Source organism: Vipera berus (assembly GCF_964194415.1).
Source record: "Vipera berus genome assembly, chromosome: 17".
NCBI classification, from domain to species: domain Eukaryota; kingdom Metazoa; phylum Chordata; class Lepidosauria; order Squamata; family Viperidae; genus Vipera; species Vipera berus.
The window spans coordinates 6,686,041-6,710,962 of record NC_138220.1 but is presented as its reverse complement, the minus strand read 5'-3'; the positions used below and the strand labels follow the sequence as shown (position 1 = coordinate 6,710,962).

The 24,922-nt window shown below is 45.6% G+C and overlaps 1 protein-coding gene across 1 annotated transcript in view; it reads left to right on the top strand.

Moving 5' to 3' along the window:
* PLOD1 (procollagen-lysine,2-oxoglutarate 5-dioxygenase 1) overlaps positions 1-24,922 on the top strand; it is a 30,116-nt gene that overhangs the window by 4,026 nt on the left and 1,168 nt on the right. Inside the window, exons 3-18 of the mRNA XM_081341486.1 lie at positions 993-1,129; positions 2,754-2,917; positions 4,709-4,821; positions 6,468-6,531; positions 7,640-7,737; positions 11,253-11,354; positions 13,245-13,376; positions 14,768-14,889; positions 14,992-15,096; positions 17,838-17,963; positions 18,377-18,518; positions 20,085-20,198; positions 20,991-21,056; positions 23,165-23,269; positions 23,424-23,570; positions 24,185-24,310. Coding sequence (XP_081197612.1) covers positions 993-1,129; positions 2,754-2,917; positions 4,709-4,821; positions 6,468-6,531; positions 7,640-7,737; positions 11,253-11,354; positions 13,245-13,376; positions 14,768-14,889; positions 14,992-15,096; positions 17,838-17,963; positions 18,377-18,518; positions 20,085-20,198; positions 20,991-21,056; positions 23,165-23,269; positions 23,424-23,570; positions 24,185-24,310 — 1,863 coding nt within the window. The remainder of the gene's footprint in view (positions 1-992; positions 1,130-2,753; positions 2,918-4,708; positions 4,822-6,467; positions 6,532-7,639; positions 7,738-11,252; positions 11,355-13,244; positions 13,377-14,767; positions 14,890-14,991; positions 15,097-17,837; positions 17,964-18,376; positions 18,519-20,084; positions 20,199-20,990; positions 21,057-23,164; positions 23,270-23,423; positions 23,571-24,184; positions 24,311-24,922) is intronic.

The following is a 24,922-nucleotide window of genomic DNA, read 5'->3' as shown; positions in this document are numbered from 1 at the left end:
CCATTATTTATTCCTATTCTACTCTACTCTACTCTATTCTATTTATTATTTTTATTACTATTCAGTTCCATTATTTATTTCTATTCTATTCTATTCTATTCTATTCTATTCTATTCTATTCTATTCTATTCTATTCTATTCTATTCTATTCTATTCTATTCTATTCTATTCTATTCTATTCTATTCTATTCCATTCCATTCCATTCCATTCCATTCCACTCATTATTTCTATTCCTATTCTGTTCCATTATTTCTTATTCTATTCTATTCTATTCTTCATTCCTCCTGTTATTCTACTCTACTCTACTCTACTCTACTCTACTCTATTCTATTCTATTCTATTCTATTCTATTCTATTCTATTCTATTCTATTCTATTCTATTCTATTCTATTCTATTCTATTCTATTCTATTCTATTCCATTCCATTCCATTCCATTCCATTCCATTCCATTCCATTCCACTCATTATTTCTATTCCTATTCTGTTCCATTATTTCTTATTCTATTCTATTCTATTCTTCATTCCTCCTGTTATTCTACTCTACTCTACTCTACTCTACTCTACTCTACTCTACTCTACTCTACTCTACTCTACTCTATTCTATTCTATTCTATTCTATTCTATTCTATTCTATTCTATTCCATATTTTCTATTCTGTTCTATCCTATCCTATCCTATCCTATTCACAATTTCTTAACTTCAGTTCATGAGTTTGCAATAAGGTTAGCTGTTTCTACAACTGTTAGTTGTGAATTCTTTTTCTTTCTTCATTCTACCCCAAAGCACAAACGTACTAAGTGGCTAATATCATATGATAAGCCTCGGGAATCTCCTTATAGTTCCTACTGTAAAAAAAACAAAAAACTCCCAGTGCAGTGAGAGCCGCTCGCTAAACAAAGACGTAAGCCGTTTCCTTCCGTTCATCTTAGAGGGAACAAGCGCTGGCAAAGTGATTTGAAACTTGCCGCAAAATTGGCTTTAATCCGCCCAGGTCCTGGGGTTAGGCGAAGAGTGGCACAATAGAGAGGACCACGGAACGTCAGCTGGGGGACAGAAGATCCGTCTTTTGAAATCGGCGTTGGAAGCCTATGCGGATAAGGAAGATCTGGTGATCCTTTTCACCGACAGGTAGGTAATTCCTGGCCGTGCAGAATTGCTAGATGCAAACACGAGCGGGGGGGGGGGGTTTCCTTTCTCCATGCCTCCGATAGCTGGCGGGGGGGAGCTGAACGCGGATAGCCCTCTACGTACGACCACAGTGGAGCCCAATATATCTGTCGTTAAGTGAAACATTTGTTAAGTCAGTTTTGCCCCATTTTACGACCTTTTTTGCCACAGTTAAGTGAATCGTTGCATTTGTTAAATTAGTAACACGGGTTGTTAAGGGAAGCTTGCTCCCCCGTTGACTTGGCTTGCCAGAAGGTCACAGAAGGGGATCACGTGACACACCCCACCCACCCACCCCGGGACGCTGCAACGGTCGTAAGTATGAACCAGTCGCCATGCCCCTGAATGTTGATCACGTGACCATGGGGACGCCACAGAGGTCGTAAGTGTGAAAAAGGGTGCGAAGTCGCTTTTTTCAGTGCTGTGGTAAAGGTGTCTAGCAGATGATACCACTCTAATGGCAGAAAGTGAAGAAGAACTAAAGAGCCTCTTGCTGCGGGTGAAGAAGGAGAGTGCAAAACTTGGGTTGAAACTTAACATTAAGAAAACCAAGATCGTGGCATCCGGCCCTCTCAATTCCTGGCAAATAGATGGGGAAGAAATGGGAGGTAGTGACAGATTTTATTTTCCTGGGCTCCAAGATCACTGCAGACGGGGACTGCAGCCAAGAAATTAAAAGACGCTTGCTCCTGGGGAGGAAAGCCATGGCAAATCTAGACAGCACACTAAAAACCAGAGACATCACCCTGTCAACAAAAGTGCGTATAGTCAAGGCTATGGTCTTCCCAGTTGCAATGTATGGCTGTGAAAGTTGGACCATAAGAAAGGCCGAGCGCCAAAGAATAGAGGCCTTTGAACTCTGGTGCTGGAGAAGACTCCTGTGAGTCCCTTGGACTGCAAGGCGATCAAGCTGGTCAGTCCTAGAGGAGATCAACCCTAAGAAGGCCAGATCCTAAAGCTAAAACTCAAATACTTTGGCCACCTAGTGAGAAGGAAGGACTCACTGGAGAAGAGCCTAATGCTGGGAAAGATTGAGGGCAAGAGAAGAAGGGGACGACAGAGAAGGAGGTGGCTGGATGGAGTCACCGAAGCAGTAGGTGTGAGCTTAAATGTACTCCAGAAGATGGTAGAGGACAGGAAGGCCTGGAGGAACGTGGTCCATAGGGTCGCGATGGGTTGGACACGACTTCGCAGCTAATAACAACAAAGGTGTCTAAACAAATGGCTGTAGATCTGGGACGACCTGTATTTTGGTTGCTGCCTGACTATGAATTGTTGTGTTAACTGCGCTGCAAGATGTGGAGGATTATGTGTCACGTTTCCAACGTATGGGCTTTTTAAGTGACTCTGAGGCATTCTTTACCCGTAGTGGGCCACGGCCCGCAGTTTGGGGACTCCCGATTTAAATGATGGTAGGGCAGCTCGACAGCAGAATCTCTATCCTGGAGGAGGGAAAAGCAAAAGGATAAAGATCTTAAGATTGGGGAGGCTCATTTTCTCTCAGCGGGCAATTTCTTGATTACTCCCCGTCTCCTCCGTCGTGAGGTAAACTTTCCTTCCAAGGTCTCCTTTTCGCCTCTCGCAGCTACGACGTCGTCTTCGCCTCAGGCCCCGCAGAAGCCCTGAAGAAATTCAAGCAGGCCAAGTCCAAAGTTCTCTTCTCCTCGGAGACTCTCATCTATCCAGACCGGAGGCTGGAAGCCAAGTATCCCCTGGTCCAAGAAGGGAAGAGATTCCTGGGCTCCGGAGGTGAGGAAAGGGGGAAAGACGGGAGCTATCGGGGGGGGGGACTTGGGAGTGAGTGTGAAGGAAAGCGGAGCCAGGAGGAAATTTTACCTTCAAAATGGATGGATGGATAAGATGGATGGATGGATGGATAGGATAAATACATAATAGATGATAGAAATGATGAGATAGATAGATAGATAGATAGATAGATAGATAGATAGATAGATAGATAGATAGATAGATAGATAGATAGATAGATAGATAGATAGATAGATAGATAGATAACAGATGATAGAAATGATGAGATAGACAGGATAAATACATAATAGATGATAGAAATGATGAGATAAGATAATCTTTATTGTCATTTTTTACTGTGGGCACAACGGTGCACATCAAAAATGAAATTTAGTTGCCCGCTCTTAAAGTGAGACACATACATGACACCCCCCAAAACATACTACATACAACATATGTATAGACCCACACCCCTACATATACATAACAATAAAATATTAAACACTGTCCATCTTGAATACATAATGGAAGGAGGAAGGCTGAGAGTTCACAAAATTAATGCTGCATGGAATGAAACTGTGGCTGAATCTGGATGTTCTGCTACGGGTACCACGAAGCCCCCTCCTCCCAGAAGGGAACAAGGAAAACAGGTTGTGAAGAGGGTGTGTGGTGTCCCAGACAATCTTACGAACCCTGTTCAAGCAACGCTTCTGTGCTACGTCCTGGATGGAAGGGAGGAAACTGCCGATGATCTTTTCTGCTGTCCTCACCACTCTCTGCTCCGCCTTCCTATCTGAAGCAGGGATGTTTCCAAACCAGACGGTGATGCCGTATGACAGGATCCTCTCGGTCGTCCCTCTGTAGAAAGTGGTCAGGACAGGGGAAGGAAGATGTGCTTTTCTCATGCGACGCAGAAAATGCAGGCGCTGCTGGGCCCGCTTCACCAGTGTCCCGCTGTTGAGCGACCAAGCCAGCCTACTCGTTAGCTGCACACCCGGGAATTTGATAGATAGATAGATAGATAGATAGATAGATAGATAGATAGATAGATAGATAGATAGATAACCTTTATTGTCATTTTTTTCCTCTGGGCACAATGGCACACATTAAAAATGAAATTTAGTTGCTTCCTCTCAAACTGTACACATAACACATTTAAAACATACCATATACAACATATGTATAGACCTACTCCTTAACATATAAGTAACATATAAATGTTTTTTCTTTGGTGTCGGCACCAATCCGTGGGCTGAGCTGCCTGTTTGAGCCGAAGAAAGAGACGGGAACATTTAAAGGCAGTCCTCGACTCACGACAGTTCATTTAGTGACAATTTGAAATTACAACAGGATTGGGGGCAAAAAAGTCACTGAGAACTGTTTTTCACGCTTAGGACCACTGCAGCCTCCCCATGGTCACGTGACGCTTGGAAACTGACTTGTACTTATGACGGCTGCAGCCTCCTGGGGTCACGTGATTCCCATTTGCGACCTCCTGACCAGCAAAGTCAATTTTGATTTTAATTTTTGTATGTTTGTTTTTAACCCTCCCTGTAAACCGCCCTGAGTCCTACAGGAATAGGGCGGTATATAAATTTAATAAATAAATAAATAATAAATAAATAAATTTGGGGGGGGGGGAGCCGGATTAACAAGCCGTGTTCCTAACTTAACAACTGCAGGGGTTCATGTAACAACATTGGCAAGGAATGGGTCCAAATCCACTTAACAACTGCCTCACGTAGCCGTGGAAATGTGGCCGCAACTCCAGGGCTGTATTCTCTCTTCTTGCAGGATTCATAGGTTACGCTCCCTATCTCAGCCGGCTTGTGGCCGACTGGCACGGCCGTGACAGCGAGAGCGACCAGCTGTTTTACACCAACGTGTTCCTGGACCCTGAAAAGCGGGTGAGCCCTGATTGCACAGGCCCCAACGTGCTCCATGGGGGACAGAATGGGGGGCTAACCAGGAAATGCAGCACATACGCAGAGTCCGGCAGGCCCAGATGGTATAAATCAGACCGGGACACGGCTTTGGCCTTGCATGTCTGTGGAGATTCTCGGTCATTCAGGATCACGGTTGTCCCAAAGGTGGTTTTATTCAGGAGACAAAGAGAAACAACAAGAAAGTCCAGTTGCCTCCTGAAAAAAGCGCCTTTGGGACAACCATGGCCTGGATGACGGGAGACTCTCCATAGACTTTGGGATGAACGCCCTTCGAAGGGTGCGGGAGTGTGAACGGATTTCCAGAAAACATGGCCGACTCCAGGAACAAGGCAAAAAGCATCCTGCAGCCAAGATGGCTCCACACTCATTTGCATTACTGTGAGGACACAGGTAAACCCTCCAAGTGGCCGCAACGGCGCTCTAAAAGAAGGCAAAGGACCAGCGGTCTGCAAGGAGTATAGATCTTTCCATTCCCCGCCATCCAGTCAGAGCCGAAGAAGCTTCTTGGAGGAGAAGCGAAATGCCTTCAGAGAAAATCAGGAAAGTTCAGTTGCCTCCCGAAAAGGCACCTGTGGGTTGGCCTTGCATGGTTTTGCCCCTGATAAATTGAACCATGGAAGACGTGGCAGATCTCTGGGCACGTAAACAATTAACCAGTGGGACGGCTTGCCTCCAGAAATTGTGAGGGCTCCAACACTGGAGGTTTTTAAGAAGAGACTGGACTAGTCACTTGTCTGGAATGCTATAAGGCCGTGGTGGCGAACCTGTGGCACGCGTGCCACAGGTGGCACGCAGAGCGCTCTCCGTGGGCACACGCACCGTCACCCCAGTCCTAGGCCTTCAGATGGGTTTTATAAAACCTTTTCGCTTTAGGCCTCCGCCGCCGTGTGCAAAAAAAAAAAAAAAGGTTCAATCAATCGATTGATTTCAACTTTATCGCTGGGGGAAAAAAAAGATCTCGCAAAGTTGGAATTGATTGATTGAACTTTTTAGTCCCACCCGGTCTGCCGTGACCACCGCAGCCACGCCCACCCGATGGGCCACGCCCACCCGGCCCCCTGACGATACACAAGTGGGTTTTGGGTTGCAGTTTGGGCACTCGGGTCTCCCGAAAGGTTCGCCATGACTGCCGTAAGGTCTCCTCCTTGAGCAGGGGGCTGGACTAGAAGACCTCCCGAGGTCCCTTCCAGCCGGGTTATTCTGTTAAAGTGGTGGGCAGTTGTCTTCAGCCGTGGTCTTTCACGGCAGTAGGAGTGGAACCAATTCCTCCAAAAGTGTGTCGGCTCTCTGGCAGTAATGCTTTCCCAGCTTGTCTCTGAAGTCTTAGCAGGAATCTGCCTTGTGTTGTCCTCTCTTGATGTCGACCAACCCTCTCATTCTCCTTTTAGACACTTTCCTGCCCATCCTTAATCAGGAGTCTGCACAGAACAGGTCCCAGAGATCCTGCCTTTTCCTAAAAGAGGTTAGGCAGAAAAGGTGCTGGCGGACTCCTTCCGGCTTTTCGGTTTCGCTAGAGAGCGACGTGGCCGTCTTTAACAGTCACCTCTTTCAGCCCTTACCACGTTTGCCCCCTTTTTGTGTGTGTGTTTTTCCTTCTTCCTCTGCAGAGGACCATCAATATCACTTTGGATCACAGGTGCCGGATCTTCCAGAATCTTAACGGCGCTCTAGGTGAGCATCCGCGTGGGGAAGGGAAAAAAAAAAGGCTGTTCCCTGCCATCAGGAATCAAACCTTGGCCGTCTTAAGGTTGAGTCTCCCGCTCTTGCTTGGGGAGCGATAAACAAGCTTCGCCGGACTTAACGGCCGCCTGGGGTGGGGTGGGGTGGGGTCTCCGAGGCCTCTGCCCAAATCACTTGTTTGGTTCGCCACGCAGTTCCATTTGGACTCAAACGACAGCTTTCGTTTAAAAATGCAGCTCAGGCAGCAGACGGTACGAGAAACCGCAGCTACCAAGCTTGTTTGAAACAGTGGGCGGAAAATTTGGGGTGCTATTCCTTGCCCAGAGGTTGACACCCTGAAAGGTTTAGCTGACGTCTTTAGAAACCTTTTTTGGTGGTGGCTTTAGTCAAACTGGGTGGGTTGCTCTCAAAAATCCCACTCCCCTTGCATCAGGTGGGAAAGGCTACCTGCCTTTTGGCTTGGAGTGGGTGTTTACTAAAGACACGGCTGCTTTGAAAAGCTGAGTGTCATCCATCCCACTTAGTCAGTTGCAAAAATGAAATCTCCTCTCCGAGGGTTCCCCAAGAGCACGTTTTAGCCTGGTTAAAGAAGTGAGCATCTGGCGAATTGGCGCAAAAACTTTACACTTAACTGCTCTTTTTCCCCTGGCCACACACAGACACACACACAGACACACAGACACAGACACACACACCCTTGCAATGGGTCAGCGTCCCATGAGCAATGCTTGTTTTGCTTTAGCAATGGAGCGTGGGCGTGCTTTCTCCCATCTCCACGTTCTTTCTGTGGTCTTGAGCTGAAGTGACTTGCTTCCTTCCTTGCCCGGCACAGTGTGGATCCCAGACACATACACACACACACACACACACACACACTACTTACATCCTCCCACATTCCACTTCTTCCTCCCTCCCCCATCGCAAATGTCAGGCAGGCCAAGTTGGGAAGTGAGGCAAGCAGAATGTCAGCCATGACAAGCTGGTGTCAAATTATTGATTTCCCCAAACCACTAACTCTCCAGGGATACCTGCGAGAAAGAACCTTTTGTCTGTCTGTTTGTTCGTTTCATTCTGTTTCTCTGCTTCTTTGCTTCTGAAGACGAAGTGGCTCTGAAATTCGAAAACGGCCGGGTGAGACTGCGGAATCTGGCGTTTGATACCCTCCCAGTTGTGATTCATGGAAACGGGCCCACCAAGGTATGCCGCATATCCCAGCTGCCTGGAACTAGACAGCCTTCTAGGATGTGTACGCAGGCGGTCCTCAATTGACAACAGCTCATTTAGTGACCGTCCAAAGTTACAGATTTGCAGCGAAATCTTCCATTCTCTGCTGCTCCAGTGGCTCGGAAGGACTCTGTGCCGCCGAGTGAACACTGCTGTCTCTTTCTCCTTTTCCCCATTCTTGGTAATCCTGGCTCGTAGAGTTGTTGAAATGTAGGTAAAACAATGGTAGCCTCTCCGGTATATGTCCTGTATAAAAAGTCTTTGACCAGGGTTAAAACAGATTTAAAAGTAGGTTAAAAATGGGTTAGGTAAAAGGTAAAGGTTCCCCTGCACACGCGTGCTAGTCGTTTCCGACTCTAGGAGCCGGTGCTCATCTCCATTTCAAAGCCGAAGAGCCAGCGCTTGTCCGAGGACGTCTCCGTGGTCCTGTGGTTGGCATGACTGGATGCCAAAGGCGCACGGAACGCTGTTCCCTTCCCACCGTAGCGGTCCCTATTTTTCTACTTGCATTTTTACGTGCTTTCGAACTGCTAGGTTGGCAGAAGCTGGGACGAGTAACAGGCGCTCACTCTGTTACGCAGCACTTGGGATTCGACCCGCCAAACTGCCGACCTTCTGATCGACAAGCTCAGCGTCCTAACCCCCTGAGCCACCGCGTCCCTTGTAAAAATGAGTTAAAATAGGTTAAAAGTAGGTTAAGATGCAGGGTTAAAAAGGCTTAAAAAGTTAAAATAAAAAGAAAATGAAATGAAATCTGCTACTTTTGGAGGAGCTCTTTACAGCCTTTGCTGCCTGTCCACCATCTTGGCTCCTCCAGCAAAACTCTTATAGCATCCCCCATGGTCATGTGATCAAAATTCGGACGCTTGGCAACGGGCTCGTATTTATGACAGTCGCAGGGTCGTGTGATCTGTTTTTGCGACTTTCTGACCAGCAAAGTCAATGGGGAAACCAGAAACACTTAAGAACCATGTGACTAGACTAGACTAGACTAAGATAGGATAGCATAGGATAGGATAGGACAGGACAGGACTAGAATAGAAGTAGAGTAGAGTAGAATAAGAATAGAAATAGAATAAAATAGAACAGAATAGAAATAGAAATAGAAATAGAATAGAATAGAATAGAATAGAATAGAATAGAATAGAATAGAATAGAATAGAATAGAATAGAATAGAATAGAATAAGGAAAGAAGAATAGAATAGAGTAGAGTAGAGTAGAGTAGAGTAGAGTAGAATAGAATTAGAGTAGAGTAGAGTAGAATAGAATAGAATAGAATAGAATAGAATAGAATAGAATAGAATAGAATAGAATAGAATAGAATAGAATAGAATAGAATAGAACAAAACAGAACAGGATAGAATAGAATAGAATAGAATAGAATAGAATAGAATAGAATAGAATAGAATAGAATAGAATAAGGAAAGAAGAATAGAATAGAGTAGAGTAGAGTAGAGTAGAGTAGAGTAGAATAGAATTAGAGTAGAGTAGAATAGAATAGAATAGAATAGAATAGAATAGAATAGAATAGAATAGAATAGAATAGAATTAGAATAGAATAGAATAGAATAGAGTAGAGTAGAGTAGAGTAGAGTAGAATAAGAATAGAAATAGAATAAAATAGAACAGAATAGAAATAGAATAGAATAGAATAGAATAGAATAGAATAGAATAGAATAGAATAGAATAGAATGAGGAAAGAAGAATAGAATAGAAATAGAATAGAACAAAACAGAACAGGATAGAATAGAATAGAATAGAATAGAACAAAACAGAATAGAATAGAATAGAATAGAGTAGAATAGAATAGAATAGAATAGAATAGAATAGAATAGAATAGAATAGAATAGAATAGAATAGAATAGAATAGAATACAATAGAAGAATAGAATAGAATAGAATAGAATAGAATAGAATAGAATAGAATAGAATAGAATGAGGAAAGAAGAATAGAATAGAAATAGAATAGAACAAAACAGAACAGAACAGAATAGAATAGAATAGAATAGAATAGAATAGAATAGAATAGAATAGAATAGAATAGAATAGAATAGAATAGAATAGAATAGAGTGAGGAAAGAATAGAATAGAATAGAATAGAATAGAATAGAATAGAATAGAATAGAATAGAATAGAATAGAATAGAGTAGAGTAGAGTAGAATAAGAATAGAAATAGAATAAAATAGAACAGAATAGAAATAGAATAGAATAGAATAGAATAGAATAGAATAGAATAGAATAGAATAGAATAGAATAGAATGAGGAAAGAAGAATAGAATAGAAATAGAATAGAACAAAACAGAACAGGATAGAATAGAATAGAATAGAATAGAATAGAATAGAATAGAATAGAATAGAATAGAATACAATACAATACAATACAATACAATACAATACAATACAATACAATACAATACAATACAATAGAATAGAATACAATAGAAGAATAGAATAGAATAGAATAGAATAGAATAGAATAGAATAGAATAGAATACAATAGAATACAATAGAATAGAATAGAATACAATAGAATAGAATACAATAGAATAGAATAGAATAGAATGAGGAAAGAAGAATAGAATAGAATAGAATAGAATAGAATAGAATAGAATAGAATAGAATAATAGAATAGAATAGAATAGAATAGAATAGAATAGAATAGAATAGAATAGAATAGAATAGAATAGAATAATGGAGTGGAGGAATAGAATAGAATAGAATAGAATAGAATAGAATAGAATAGAATAGAATAGAATAGAATAGAATAGAATAGAATAGAATAGAATAGAATAGAATAGAATAGAATAGACAGAGTTGGAAGGGACCTTGGAGGTCATCTAGTCCAACCCACTCGCCCAAGCCGGAGACTGCCTACACCATTTCTGACAGATGGCAGCCCAGGCTCTTCTTTTTTAACTTAACAACTACAGGGATTCCCTTGACAGCTGTGGCAAGAAAGGTCGTAAAAATGGTGCTAAACTCCCTTAACAAATGTCTCACTTAGCACAACGTATGTTTCGTGCTCAGTTGTGGTCGCCTGTCCAGGACCACAGCACTCCTGTCCTGCTTGCTCTGGATCAGAGCTCGTCTGGGCTTTGATTTCCCTCTGCCGAGACAGGAAATGTTTCAGAGATTCAGGATGGAGCTTAGAGGCCAAGCACTGCGTATGACTCATGGACTTCAACTCCCAGGATTCCTGAGTCAGGACTTCAACTCCCAGGATTCCTGAGTCAGGACTTCAACTCCCAGAATTCCTGAGTCAGCATAGCTGACTCAGGAATTCTGGGAATTGAAGTCCAGGAGTCATAAAAGAGCCGAGGTTGCCTACCCCTGGCTTAGCCCAAAGGAAGCCAGCCCAGTTTCAGGGCCCTGGGTGGTGGGTGATGGGAAAGAATATTATAGCGGGATCAGATTGACAAAGGAAGGAAGTTTTGTGTTTCAGCGCCGTGAACGCAGCCTTTGGGAATCTTTCTCTTCCCCCCCAAAGCTGCAGCTGAATTACCTGGGGAACTACATCCCTCAGTCCTGGACCTTTGAGACGGGCTGCTCCGTTTGCAAAGAAGGCCTGAAGACTCTCCGGGGCTTGAAAGTAAGATTCTGGGAAGGTGTTAAAAAAAAGAAAGAAAAAAAGTACTTTTGCATGGTTTCCTTGCTTGTCTTAACGCCGTGGAAAAGAGTCCTGTATTTCCGCTAGAAGGTAGGACTTTCCTGTTAAGAGGTTCTGAATAATTTGTAGACTTGAAAGGCCAAGCTTTCCCCCATGTGTGGACGTTTGAAGGGAGACGCGTTTTAAATCGGGTCTTACGCTTGCCAGATTGCCAAGGCTGAATTGCTCTGGTATTTTAGCAAGAAAACTTGGTTTTGAGGGGGTTATGGTTTTTTTTTGGCTTGCCTGGGATGATGCAGCCAGGAAGTGGGAATGTTGATTAAAAAATGTAGCCTCCACTTACAAATTAGCTGCCTTTTTTTTTACATAAAAAAGAGCCGTGGTGGCACAGTGGTTAGAAGGCAGTAAAGGTAAAGGTAAAGGTAAAGGTTCCCCCGCACATGTGTGCTAGTCGTTTCCGACTCTAGGGGCCGGTGCTCATCTCCGTTTCAAAGCCGAAGAGCCAGCGCTTGTCCGAGGACGTCTCCATGGTCATGTGGCCGGCATGACTAGACGCCAAAGGCGCACGGAACGCTGTGACCTTCCCACCGGAGTGGTCCCTATTTTCCTACTTGCATTTTTACGTGCTTTCGAACTGCTAGGTTGGCAGAAGCTGGGACGAGTAACAGGCGCTCACTCTGTTACGCGGCACTCGGGATTCGACCCGCCAAACTGCCGACCTTCTGATCGACAAGCTCAGCGTCCTAACCCACTGAGCCACTGCGTACTGCAGGCTAATTCTGCCTGCAGTTCGATCCTGACCGGCTCAAGGTTTTACTCAGCCTTCCATCCTTCCGAGGTCGGTAAAATGAAGACCCAGATGGATGGGGGGGGCTAGATGTTGACATTGTAAACGGCTTAGAGAGGGCTGTAAAAGCACTGTGAAGCAGTATATAAGTCTAAGGGCCATTGCTATTGTCCTTCCTTCCTTCCTTCCTTCCTTCCTTCCATCCATCCATCCATCCATCCAGGGTATGTAGTGGTTAAAATGCAGCTTTGAAGGCTGACTCTGCCCACAGCCAGGAGTTCGATCCTGACCGTCTCAAGGTTGACTCAGCCTTCCATCCTTCTGAGGTTGGTAAAATGAGGACCTAGATTGTTTGGGGCCAATACGGTAGCTAAACTGCTGAGAGAGGGCTGTAAAGCACTGTGTAGCAGTATATAAGTCTTATTGCTTGGAAAGGAAGGAAGGAAGGAAGGAAGGAAGGAAGGAAGGAAGGAAGGAAGGAAGGAAGGAAGGAAGGAAGGAAGGAAGGAAGGAAGGAAGCCGGGGTGGTGCAGTGGTTAGAAGGCAGCATTGCAGGCTGACTCTCCCCACTGCCGGGAGTTCGATCCTGACCGGCTCAAGGTTGACTCAGCCTTCCGTGGTCGGTAAAATAAGGAGCCAGATTGGGGGGGGGGGGCAACATGGCTGACTCTGTAAACCGCTTAGACAGGGCTGCAAAGCACTCTGAAGCGGTATATAAGTCTAAGTGCTATTGCCATACACTACCTGAGCCATCTCAACACGACTGATAGAATACGTTTGCTTGCCAATTATTCTACGGAGAGCAACCTTGCGCGAGAAATACTCAGCCAGATGTGTCTTGGAGGGAAGGCCCACAGCTCACCCAAGCCAGATTGTTGGGGGGGGGGGGCAACAGGCTGACTCTGAAAAACCGTTGAGAGAGGAGCTGTAAAGCACGGTGAAGTGGGATGTAAGTCTTAAACTGCTATTGCTATATAAGGTGACTTATCTTCAGCTCACAAAACAGGATCAGATCCAGAGCAGTGGATTTGTGAACTTTTGAGTCTGATCTTCTTTTCACCAACCCCCCACGCCCCACTCTGCAGGAGGATGCACTTCCTCTGACGGTGATTGGCGTCTTTATTGAGCAGCCCACCCCTTTCCTCGACCAGTTCTTCAAAAGGCTCCAGCTTCTTCGCTATCCGAAAAAGAAAATCCACCTTTTCATCCACAATCACGTGAGTCGAGATATCTGGCTGAGAAGGCAGCCCCCCCCCACTCCTCCCGATTCATAACCCACAAGGACAAACGGTGAATGTGCTGCGTCTCTCTCTCTCTCTCTCTCTCTCTCTCTCTCTCTCTCTCTCTCTCTCTCTCTCTCTCTCTCCCCGGGGGGGGCCTCCCCAAACAGGCCCCCCCGGAAAGCAGCCCTGTTACACAGATCCGGATTCCAAGCTTAGTAGAGTCACTGGGTAACCAATGGGCACCCACAAAGTCCAGGAATTGGAACAGACCAGGATACACGGCACAAGAACACAAAAGCACCAAACTGGCCACGTTGCTCCAACAAAACTCAGGGCGGGGCTAAGTAGGCGATGCCGGTGCAGCCCTTCATGACAGGCGAGGTTGCCTCCTCATGTATAGTCTAGCTGACCCCATGTATAGTCTAGCTGCCTCCTCTCTGCTCTACGTGTCCTCGGATCAGGAGGAGGTGTGGACTCCGCCTCCTCCTCATTGCAAACGGAGGGCAGCTACTCCCGGTCCCTGCCTGGAGCCTCCTGGCCAGCTTGTTGCAGCTCGCCTTCTTCAGCTTGAATGAATCAACCTTTATTATCAAAGTACATGTATACATTGAGATTGGCTGAGCCTCCCTTCGTGCCCCCCCCAACTCACAGTGACAACAAACCCTCCATCTTATTACACCATGTGAGCTAATGGCACCACGCACCGGCCTCTCAAGTCAATCATGGATAAAGTTTATAAAAATTATTTCCCATTCAAAAGCTTGACAGCCCACGGATAAAAGCTGTTGGTGCGGCTGGCTCTACTCCTGTATCTCCTACCTGATGGTAGGAGAGTAAAGAGATACCGTCCAGGGTGTGAGTCGTCCCTGAGGATTTTCCTCATTCTTCCAAGGCAGCGGGCCCTGGCGAGGTCATCCAGTGGTGTCAGGGGGACAGCCCACAATGTCTTGTGCTGTGCTCACCACCCTCTGTAATGCTGGCCTATCCGCGGCTGTCAGACCAGCATACCAAACCACAATGCAGTACGAGAGGATGCTCTCTATAGTAGACCGGTAAAAGAGGGTCATTAGCCGTTGTTCTACCCTGTTCTTCTGCAAGACCCTGAGAAAGTGAAGCCTGTGTTGGGCCTTTCTGGCCACCTGGGTCGTATTAACTTTCCAGGTCAGATCTTCACAGAGATCCTCCGATTGACCCAGCTGAGGCGGGCCCGTCAGGCTGGCCCTCTCCGAGACCCTATCCTGAGCAACACTTGGCTCAGACTCGCTCTCCTCCTCTGAACTGGCATCTGGAGAGGAGTCCGGGGCCGGATCGGTGACAGTAAATGAGGCAGCTTTGCCAGGGTGACTGGCCCCTGGGTAACCTCTCTCTCTTCTTGTCGCACGCAGGAGAGACATCACCTGTCCCAGGTGAGCTCCTTTGTGGAGAAGCACGGCCAGGAATATCGCTCCCTCAAAGTGATGGGGCCGGAGGATAATCTGGAGAACGCCGATGCTCGCAACCTGAGCATGTAAGAAACGCGGAGAGGTTTCCCCCCCACCCACCTCACCCCAAACTCGGTTCTTTTTCCCCTGAGGCTGGGACCCGAGTCGTGTGCTTCCGCCCCTTCCAGGAATATGTGCAAGCAGAACCCGGCGTGTGAATATTACTTCAGTCTTGATGCCGAGGTGGTGCTCAAGAACCCCGATGCCCTGCAGATCCTGATGGAACAGAATAAGTGAGTTGGGTTTTGCCCTGTAGGTTGCCCTCCTGGGACTGGCAGGCCAAAGGGAAGGGAAGGGAAGGGAAGGGAAGGGAATAGAATATGGGATGGGATGGGATAGAATAGAATAGAATAGAATAGAATAGAATAGAATAGAATAGAATAGAATAGAATAGAATAGAATAGAATAGAATAGAATAGAATAGAATAGAATAGGAATGGAGAATAGAACAGAACAGAATAGAACAGAATAGAATAGAGAATGGAATAGAATAGAATGAAATGGAAGGAATGAATAGAATAGAATAGAATTGAATTGAATTGAATTGAATTGAATTGAATTGAATTGAATTGAAGGAATAATTAGAATAGAATAGAATAGAGTAGAATAGAATAGAATAGAATAGAATAGAATAGAATAGAATAGAATAGAATAGAACAGAATAGAATAGAGAATGGAATAGAATAGAATGAAATGGAAGGAATGAATAGAATTGCATTGAATTGAATTGAATTGAATTGAATTGAATTGAATTGAATTGAATTGAATTGAATTGAAGGAATAATTAGAATAGAATAGAGTAGAATAGAATAGAATAGAATAGAATAGAATAGAATAGAATAGAATAGAATAGAATAGAATAGAATAGAATAGAAGGAATAATTAGAATAGAGTAGAGTAGAATAGAATAGAATAGAATAGAACAGAACAGAACAGAACAGAACAGAATAGAATAGAATAGAATAGAATAGACAAAGTTGGAAGGGACCTTGGAGGTCATCTAGTCCAACCCTCTGCTCAGGCAGGAGAACCTATTCCATTTCAGACAAATGGCTGTCCAGTCTGGAGGCAGGTTGTTCCACTGGCTAATTGTTCTAACTGTCAGGAAGACTCTGCTGTTCCTTTCTATACATCATAGAGGGATCTGCTAGATCACAACAGATTCTGTTGTCCACTCCTGCTGTGGAATTTTAATTATTGTTGGATTTTGAGGCTGAATCCCTAAGGATATGCAAATGTATTTTGCATTTTTATACAGGCAGTCCTCAACTTACAACAGTTCATTTTAGTGACCATTCGGAGTTACAACGGCACTGAAAAAATTGACTTATGACCGTTTTTCACAATTACAACCTTTGCTGCATCTGCCATGATCGCGTGATCAAAATTCAGTTGCTTGGTAACTGGCTCATATTTATGACGGTCGCTGTGTCCCGGGGGTCTTGTGATCCCCTTTTGTGACCTTCTGACCAGCAAGCTCGATGGGGAAGCCAGATTCACTTAACAACCGCGTGGCTAACTTAACAACTGCAGTGATACACTTAAGGTGGCAAGAAAGGTTGTAAAATGAGGCAAAATTCACTTAACAAATGTCTCACTTAGCAACAGATGTTTTGGGCTCAGTTGTGGTCATAATTCAAGGTCTACCTGTGGAGAGAGTATGAATTACCTTGGCTCTCTGGAGTGCTTTTAAGGATGGAGTGGACAAATAGCCTCACTCATTCCTACAACTATATCATCCAAAAATGAACATGCCTTCTTCTTCTTCTTCTTGGAAGTGTTTTTAATGCCTTCTGTTCTCTCTCTCTTCCTCTCTCTCCTTTCCTCTCTCTTTCCCTCCCTTTCTCCCCCTCTCCTCTCTCCCTCTCCCTCTCTTTCTCCCTTCCTCTCTCTCCCCCCTCTCTCCCCCTCTCCCTCTCCCTCTCCTCATCTCTCTTCCTCCCTCTCCCCTCTCTTTCTCCCTCTCTCTCCCCCTCCTCTCTCCCTCTCCCCTCTCTTTCTCTCTCCCCCTGTCTCTTTCTCTTTCTTCCTCTCTCTCCCCCTCCTCTCTCCCTCTCCCCTCTCTTTCTCTCTCCCCTTCTCTCTTTCTCTTTCTTCCTCTCTCTCCCTTTCTCTCTCCCTCTCCCCATCTCTCTTCCTCCCTCTCCCTCTCTCTTTCTTCCTCTCTCTACCTCCCTCTCCCCTCTCTTTCTCTCTCTCCCCCTCTCTTTCTCTTTCTTCCTCTCTCTTCCTCTCTCTTCCTCTTTCTTCCTCTCTTCCCCTCCTCTCTCCCTCTCTCTCCCTCTCCCCTCTCTCTCTCCCCCTCTTTCTCTTTCTTCCTCTCTCTCCCCCTCTCTCCCTCTCCCTCTCTCTCTCCCCATCTCTCTTCCTCCCTCTCCCCCTCTCTTTCTCTTTCTTCCTCTCTCTCCCCCTCCTCTCCCTCCCTCTCCCCTCTCTTTCTCTCTCTCACCCTCTCTCTTTCTCTTCCTCTCTCTTCCTCTCTCTCTCCCTCCTTCTCTCCCTCTCCTCTCTCCGTCTCTTCCCTCTCCCTCCCTCTCCCCCTCTCCGTCTCTCTCTTTCTCTCTCTCCCTCTCCTCTCTCCCCTCTCCCTGTCTCTTCCCTCTCCCTCCCTCTCCATCTCTCTCTTTCCCCCTCTCTCTTTTCCTCTCTCTCCCTTTCCCTCTCCCCCCTCTCCTCTCTCTTCCTCTCCTCCCTCTCTCTCCCTCGCTTCTCTACCTCTCCCTCTTTCTCTCTCTCTTCCTCTCTCTCTCCCTTTCCCTCTCTCCCTCTTTCCCTCTCCCCTCTCCCTTCTCTTCCTCTCTCCCTCTCCCTCTCCCTGTTTTTCTTTCTCTCCCTTTCTTTCTCTCCCTCTCTCTCTCCTTCCCCCCTCTCCCTTTCCCTGTCTCTCTCTCCCTCTCTCTTCCTCTCCCTCTCTCTCTCTCTCCCTCTCCTCCCCCTCTCTCTCTCTTTCTTCCTCCCTCTCCCTCTCTGCCAGGTTTGTGATTGCTCCTCTCGTGAGCCGCATTGGGAAGCTGTGGTCGAATTTCTGGGGGGCCGTGAGTCCGGACGGCTATTACGCCCGCTCGGAGGATTATCGGGACATCGTCCAGAGGCGGAGGGTGTGAGTAGAGCGACGGACTCAGGAGGAAGGCTTCCAGAGTTCTCCTCAAGGCCATTCTTCCCCGGAGGATTGAGGGCTGCGAATCCCTCAGAAGGAGCCCAGCAACGTTGTCGGCGCTTCCTTTGTGCTTTGACTCGGTCACGGACGCATCATCAAGCTAGTACAACGCTAAGCCTTGTGCGTCAAGATGCGTTCCATGCAGGCTTTTACTGATTCCCTCTTGAAAATAAGCCGCTGGGACAAAAAAAATCAAAAAGAATTTGTTTTTCAGTTTGCTTCATTCTTTATTATCCGGCCTGGTTCATTTTATGCCTATTTCTTTCTCTCTCTCTCTCTCTCTCTCTCTCTCTCTCTCTCTCTCTCTCTCTCTCTCTCTCTCTCTCTCTCTCTCTCTCTCTTTCTCTCTCTCTCAGTGGCCTGTGGAACGTCCCATACATTTCCAGTGTCTACCTGGTCAAGGGCAGCATCCTAAGGTCACAACTAGCCCAGCTGGACCTTTTCCACAGTGGCAACCTGGACGCCGACATGGCTCTGTGCCATAACGTCCGCGAGCAGGTTGGTACGGGAAGCCAGCAGCTCTGCCAAGGCAGAATTGAATTGAATTCTTTCAAGGAATTGGTCTCCGGCGCAAAAGCTCACGGCGTACGTACAAACAGCAGGCCATAGCTCACAGGTCCTAACCGCGGTTACAGCCGTCAATCCTAAATTACCAGCGGCCACGATTGAATCGTAAGAAACCAACAGAAGAAGTTAGTAGGAAAGAGGAGAAAGGGTGACAAAGGAGACGGCGCTGCGGGAATTGAGTGTTCAGCAGAGTGGTGGCATGGCGGGGGTGGGGGTGGGGAAACCATCTTTATGTCTGTCCCAAAGATGCGTTTTCAGGAGGCGACCGGACTTTGTTGTTTTTCCTTTGAAAACTTTTTGCTTCTCATCCCAGAAGCTTCTTCAGCTCTGACCGGATGGTTGGGGGGGGGAAATAGAAGGATTTATACTCCTTGCAGAGAGCCGGTCATTTGCATCCTTTTAGAGAGTCCTTGAGGCCACCTGGAGGATTATCTGTGTCCTCGGGGTCCCCTGAGTGGTGCAAATGGGTGCGGAGCCTTCTGGGAACTGCCGCAAGGACCCGTGTTGTAGACTGGAGACCGATGATGTCGTATCCTTCCCCCCTCTGTTGAGGGAGGGCTGTTCAGTTTTGACAATAGATGGCCTCTTTGACCCCTCTTTCCAACCATTTGGTCCTCTCCGTCCAAAAGGTGGACTTTGCTGTCTTCAGAACGGTGGCCTTGGTCCTTTAAATGCAGGTGGACTGCCGAACGTTGCCCCGACAGGTTTATTTCCCCATGCAAATGCATCCTTGGGACAACTAATGACCTGGGTGGTTGAGAATTTATTTATTTTTATTTTATTTATTTTAATTCCATTTATATCCCGCCCTTCTCCGAAGACTCAGGGCGGCTTACAAACTTAGCAGTAGCCTTCATTCTATGTATATGCCTGCTTATTAGGGCTTTCATACACCCCCCAAGTGACATTATTACAAAGTCAGCTTAATTGCCCCCAACAATCTGGGTCCTCATTTTACCTACCTCGGAAGGATGGAAGGCTGAGTCAACCTTGAGCCTGGTGGGACTCGAACCTGCACTAATTGCAGGCAGCTGGTGTTACTTAAGGAGGCATTCGCCCACTGCTCCACCAAGGCTCTTAAATCATCCATAGACATCTTTAGGTCTGGCTCTTTCGGCACGCAACGCCCTATATAGCGGCGTCCTGAACGGAGAAGTTGAAACAGATCACGTCCAGGATGTGAGGGGTGTGTAATTATTTTCTCAGCCCTCTGCCTGCCTCGTGCGGTGTACAGATCCTCAAGGGAAGTTCAGGCTGGTTGTGATGGGTTTTTTCCCCCCTGCAGTCCTAACTAACCGTTAGGGTTATATTATGCAAGGTGCAGGAGAAGACAAAGAAAGTGGAAGCAGACCGCGAATAAAACGAAGCATCAGGGTTATTGGGAATTATAGTCTCGTAAGAGTCGCGGGGGCAGAATTTCCCCATCTTTCAGTTAGTTGTAAGGCTAGCTGTAGAGTAGATCCATGCAATAGAAGGCCTTTGCTTTTTTTTCTGCAGGGGGTGTTCATGTTTGTGACAAACCAGCAGCCGTTCGGGCACATCCTGTCCTTGGAGAATTACCAGACAAGCCACCTGCACAACGATCTCTGGCAAATCTTCAGCAACCCGGAGGTGAGAAGGCTTTCTATGTCATTTATAACTTAGTTATTCAGAGAATTGAATGGAACGGAACGGAACAGAATAGACTGCAATACATCACAGTGAAGAGAGAATGGAATGGAATGGAAAATAGAATAGAATAGAATAGAATAGAATAGAATAGAATAGAATAGAATAGAATAGAATAGAATAGAATAGAATAGAATAGAATAGAATAGAATAGAATAGAATAGAATAGAATAGAGAGATTGGAATGGAATTGAATAGAGAAGAGTGCGAAGGGACCTCGGAGGTCATCTAGTCCAACCCCCTGCTCAGGCAGGAAACCCTATACCATTTCAGACAAAGGGCTGTCCGATGGCTTCTTTCTCTGGAACCTGAGAGGCAGGCAGGTGTGGGGTGAACCAGGGGCCAGTTGGAAAGGATTTTTAAAAAGCCGCGCCGTGCGTCTCAGGGGAAGAGAATTTGAGGGGAAGGGCTGACACAGAAAGAGGTGGGGGGGGCAGAGGCTGGAGAAGCAGGGGTTGCAGATGTTGGGGCCTGAAATCTCACAAAGCCGGTCTTCCATTAGGGAGGAGCCAGAATGAATTGGAACGAACAACGGCTGGGAACCAGGAGAGCTGGGCGGCTTCCTGCAGGCACAAGTTGTGCCTTTGTGACTTCCTAGTTTGAGCCCAGTTTGAAAAGGGGAGGGGGCTTTGCAAAAGAGAGGCGATGCTCCTCAGCAAGGGTCCTTTGGGAGGAAAACCACACACACACACACACCAGCCCATTTTCATTCATTTTTCCCCTCTCACCAAACAGGACTGGAACGAGAAGTACATTCACCCCAACTACACGGACGCCTTAAAAGGCAAATTGCTGGAAACGGTAAATAATTGGTCTTCATTGCCGAGGGACGCGGTGTGGCTCAGTGGGTTAGGTCGCTGAGCTTGTCGATCAGAAGGTCGGCAGTTGGGCGGGTCGAATCCCGAGCGCCGCGTAACAGAGTGGAGCGCCTGTTACCCGTCCCAGCTCCTGCCAACCTAGCAGTTCGAAAGCACGTAAAAATGCAAGTAGAAAAATAGGGACCGCTACGGTGGGAAGGTAACAGCGTTCCGTGCGCCTTTGGCGTCCAGTCGTGCCGGCCACATGACCACGGAGACGTCCTCGGACAAGCGCTGGCTCTTCGGCTTTGAAACGGAGATGAGCACCGGCCCCTAGACTCGGAAACGACTAGCACGCGTGTGCAGGGGAACCTTTACCTTTACCTTATTGCCAAGGAGAATGGGGAGGTGGGCCGAAGGGAGAAGAGTCCAGGACTTGCAGCAGTTTCGCTTAGTGGCCGTTCAAAGTTACAAAAGCGACCGGTGACTGTTTTTCACACTTAGCGACGTTGCAGCATCCCCGTGGTCACATACGTGATCAGAATTAGGATGCTTGGCAGCTGATTCGTATTTATGACGGTCGCCGAATCCCGGAGTCACGGGATCCCCTTTTGCCACCCTCTGGCGAGCAAAGCCAATGGGGAGGCATAGATTCACTTAACGACCGTGTGGCTAACTTAAGAACTGCAGTGATTCACTTAACAACGTTGGCAAGAAAGGTCCTAAAATGGGACAAAACCCACGTAACTATCCCGCTTAGCAAAAAGAAATTTGGGGCTCGATTGAGGTCGTGAGTGGAGGACTGCCTGTACTGGAATTATTTTTTTAAAAATTGTTTTAAAGTATTTTTAGAATTTTAATTGTAATATTATGTTTTAGATTCTGAGTTGCCCATAATTGTTTACTGGGATGGCAGCTACATAAATAAAAATTAAAATGAAATGAAATGAAATGAAATGAAATGAAATGAAAAGAATAGAATAGAATAGAATAGAATAGAATAGAATAGAATAGAATAGAATAGAATAGAATAGAATAGAATAGAATAGAATAGAATAGAATAGAATAGAATAAAAAAATATAAAATAAAATATACAAAAAATAAGATACAAAATATAAAATATAAAATAAAATGTGAAGTGAGTAAAATAAAAAGTGGTGAAGTGAAAATAAATAAAATGAAAAGTGAAGTAAAATAAAATAAGCAAAACGAAATAAAAGTGAAGTAAAATTAAATTAAAAAAATAAAAGGTGAAAAAATAAAATGAAAAATGAAGGAAAGTGAAATAAAATGAAGTGAAATAAAATAAAATGAAATAAAATGAAAAGCAAAGTAAAATAAAAATAAAATGAAAAGCGAAGTAAAGCAAAAAGGAAATAAAATGAAAAGTGAAGTGAAATAAAATAAATACAATGAAGTAAATTGAAAAGCCAAGTAAAGTAAAAATAAAATGAAATGAAAAGTGAAGTGAAGTGAAATAAAATAAAAATAAAATAAAATGTGAAAAAATAAAATGAAAAGCGGAGTGAAATAAAATAAAAATAAAATACAGCGAAATAAAATAAAAAGCTGATTAAAATAAAAATAAAATGAAATGAAAAGTGAAGTGAAATAAAATAGAATAAATACAAGGAAAAGGAAAAGCCGAGTAAAATAAAAATGGCATGAAATGAAAAGTGAAGTGAAATAAAATAAAATAAAATGTGAAAAAATAAAATGAAAAGCGGAGTGAAATAAAACAATAAAAATAAAATACAGCGAAATAAAATGAAAAGCTGAGTAAAATAAAAATAAAATGAAATGAAAAGTGAAGTGAAATAAAATAGAATAAATACAATGAAGTAAAAGGAAAAGCTGAGTAAAATAAAAATGACATGAAATGAAAAGTGAAGCGAAATAAAATAAAAATAAAATAAAATGTGAAAAAATAAAGTGAAAAGCAGAGTGAAATAAAATAAAATAAAATAAAATAAAATGTGAAAAAATAAAATGAAAAGCCGAGTAAAATGAAAAGGAAGGAAAGGGAAGGGAAATAAAGTTATAAAACGAAACGAAATCGAGCGGGGGTAAAAGACCCCCGGGACTTCATCCCTTGTCCCCCCCTCGGCCAGCCCTGCCCGGATGTCTACTGGTTCCCGCTCTTCACCGACGCGGCTTGCAACGAGCTGGTGGAGGAGATGGAGCACTTTGGGCAGTGGTCCAAGGGAGACAACACGGTAAGAGAGCGGCCGGATTCTTCCTTCGCGCCGGGGGGTCCCTTCCTTGGCCACGTCGCCCGCTGGGGAAAAGTTTGCCAGGCAAGCGACTGATTCTCAGCTTGTCTTTTTTTAGAGCAGCTACCGCCTAACTTTCCTCGCTGTTTTTTTCAAGGACCAGAGGATTCTGGGGGGCTACGAGAACGTCCCGACCATCGATATCCACATGAACCAGGTCAACTTTGAGCGCGAGTGGTACAGGTTCCTCCTGGATTACATAGCGCCCATCACGGAGAAGCTCTACCCCGGCTACTACACCCAGGTGAGTTCGATTTCTAGGTGCCGGGACTGGAAACTCGAATCAATCCATCGGGGATAGAGCTGGAAGGGGCCCTGGAGGTCATCTAGTCCAACCCCCTGCTCGAGCGGGAGGCCCTGTGCCATTTCCGACAGGTGACTGCCCACTCTCTTCTTTAAGGCCTCCAGTGAGGGAGCACCTAGTATGTCTGGTGGCAAGCTGTTCCACTGGTTAATTGTCAGGAAGTCTCTCCTTAATTCCAGGATGCTTCTCTCCTTGATTAATCGATCACAATAGAGTTGGAAGGGACCTGGAAGGACTTCTAGTCCAACCCCCTATTCAAACAGAGGACCACCCCCCCTACATTTCAGACAAGTCTCTCCTTAAAAACTTCCAAGGATGAAAGACCCACAACGCCTAGTGGCAAGCTGTTCCACTGGTTAATTGTCCTCCCTCGCGGGAGAATTTGAATGGGAGAAAACGCGAGGCCGCGCGCACCCCAAAAGCGTCCGTCGCTCCTTGGAATCACTTCTTGCAAGCATTTCTCTTTCTCCAGCTGGCTTGTCAACGGAAGGCGGCTTGCTAAGGGTTTCCACAAGCCGTTGTCCGGCCCAGCCCGTTTCTCCCCTTTTCCGCAGACCCAGTTTGAGCTGGCCTTCGTCGTCCGGTACAAGCCAGACGAGCAGCCTTCCCTGATGCCGCATCACGACGCCTCCACGTTCACCATCAACATTGCCTTGAACCGGGTCGGGATTGATTACGAAGTGAGCGTAAGACCTCGGGGCCGGCTTCAGGGCAGGGCGAAAGGGCTGAGTCCGCGTAGGAAAGAGGGTGGAAAGAGGAAAGAGGGTGGAATGAGCGGGGGGGGGAGCGGGGGGGGCGCTGTCGCTGGGCTCAGAGGGCCAAGGGCAGAAGCGGGGAGAGGAAGGAAGGGGCACCTACTGGCAAGGGATATTTGACTTTGGCCGAGTGTTAGAAGGCAGGGGGGAATATTAAGCCAAAATATTAAGCCGGAGAAGGAAGGAAGGAAGGAAGGAAGGAAGGAAGGAAGGAAGGAAGGAAGGAAGGAAGGAAGGAAGGAAGGAAGGAAGGAAGGAAGGAAGGAAGGAAGGAAGGAAAAAAAAAGTTTATTACAGCGAGGGAGGAAGGAAGGAGATGAGAAAGGGAGAAGGAAGGAAGGAAGGAAGGAAGGAAGGAAGGAAGGAAGGAAGGAAGGAAGGAAAAGTTTTTTACAGGGAGGGAGGAAAGGGAAGGAAGGAAGGAGAGAAAGAGAAGTTTATCACAGAGGGTGCCAAGAAGGAGGGAGGGAGGGAGGGAGAGAGAGAGAAAGGAAGGAAGGGAGTGTGAGAGAATGTGAGAGAGAGAAAGAAAGGGAG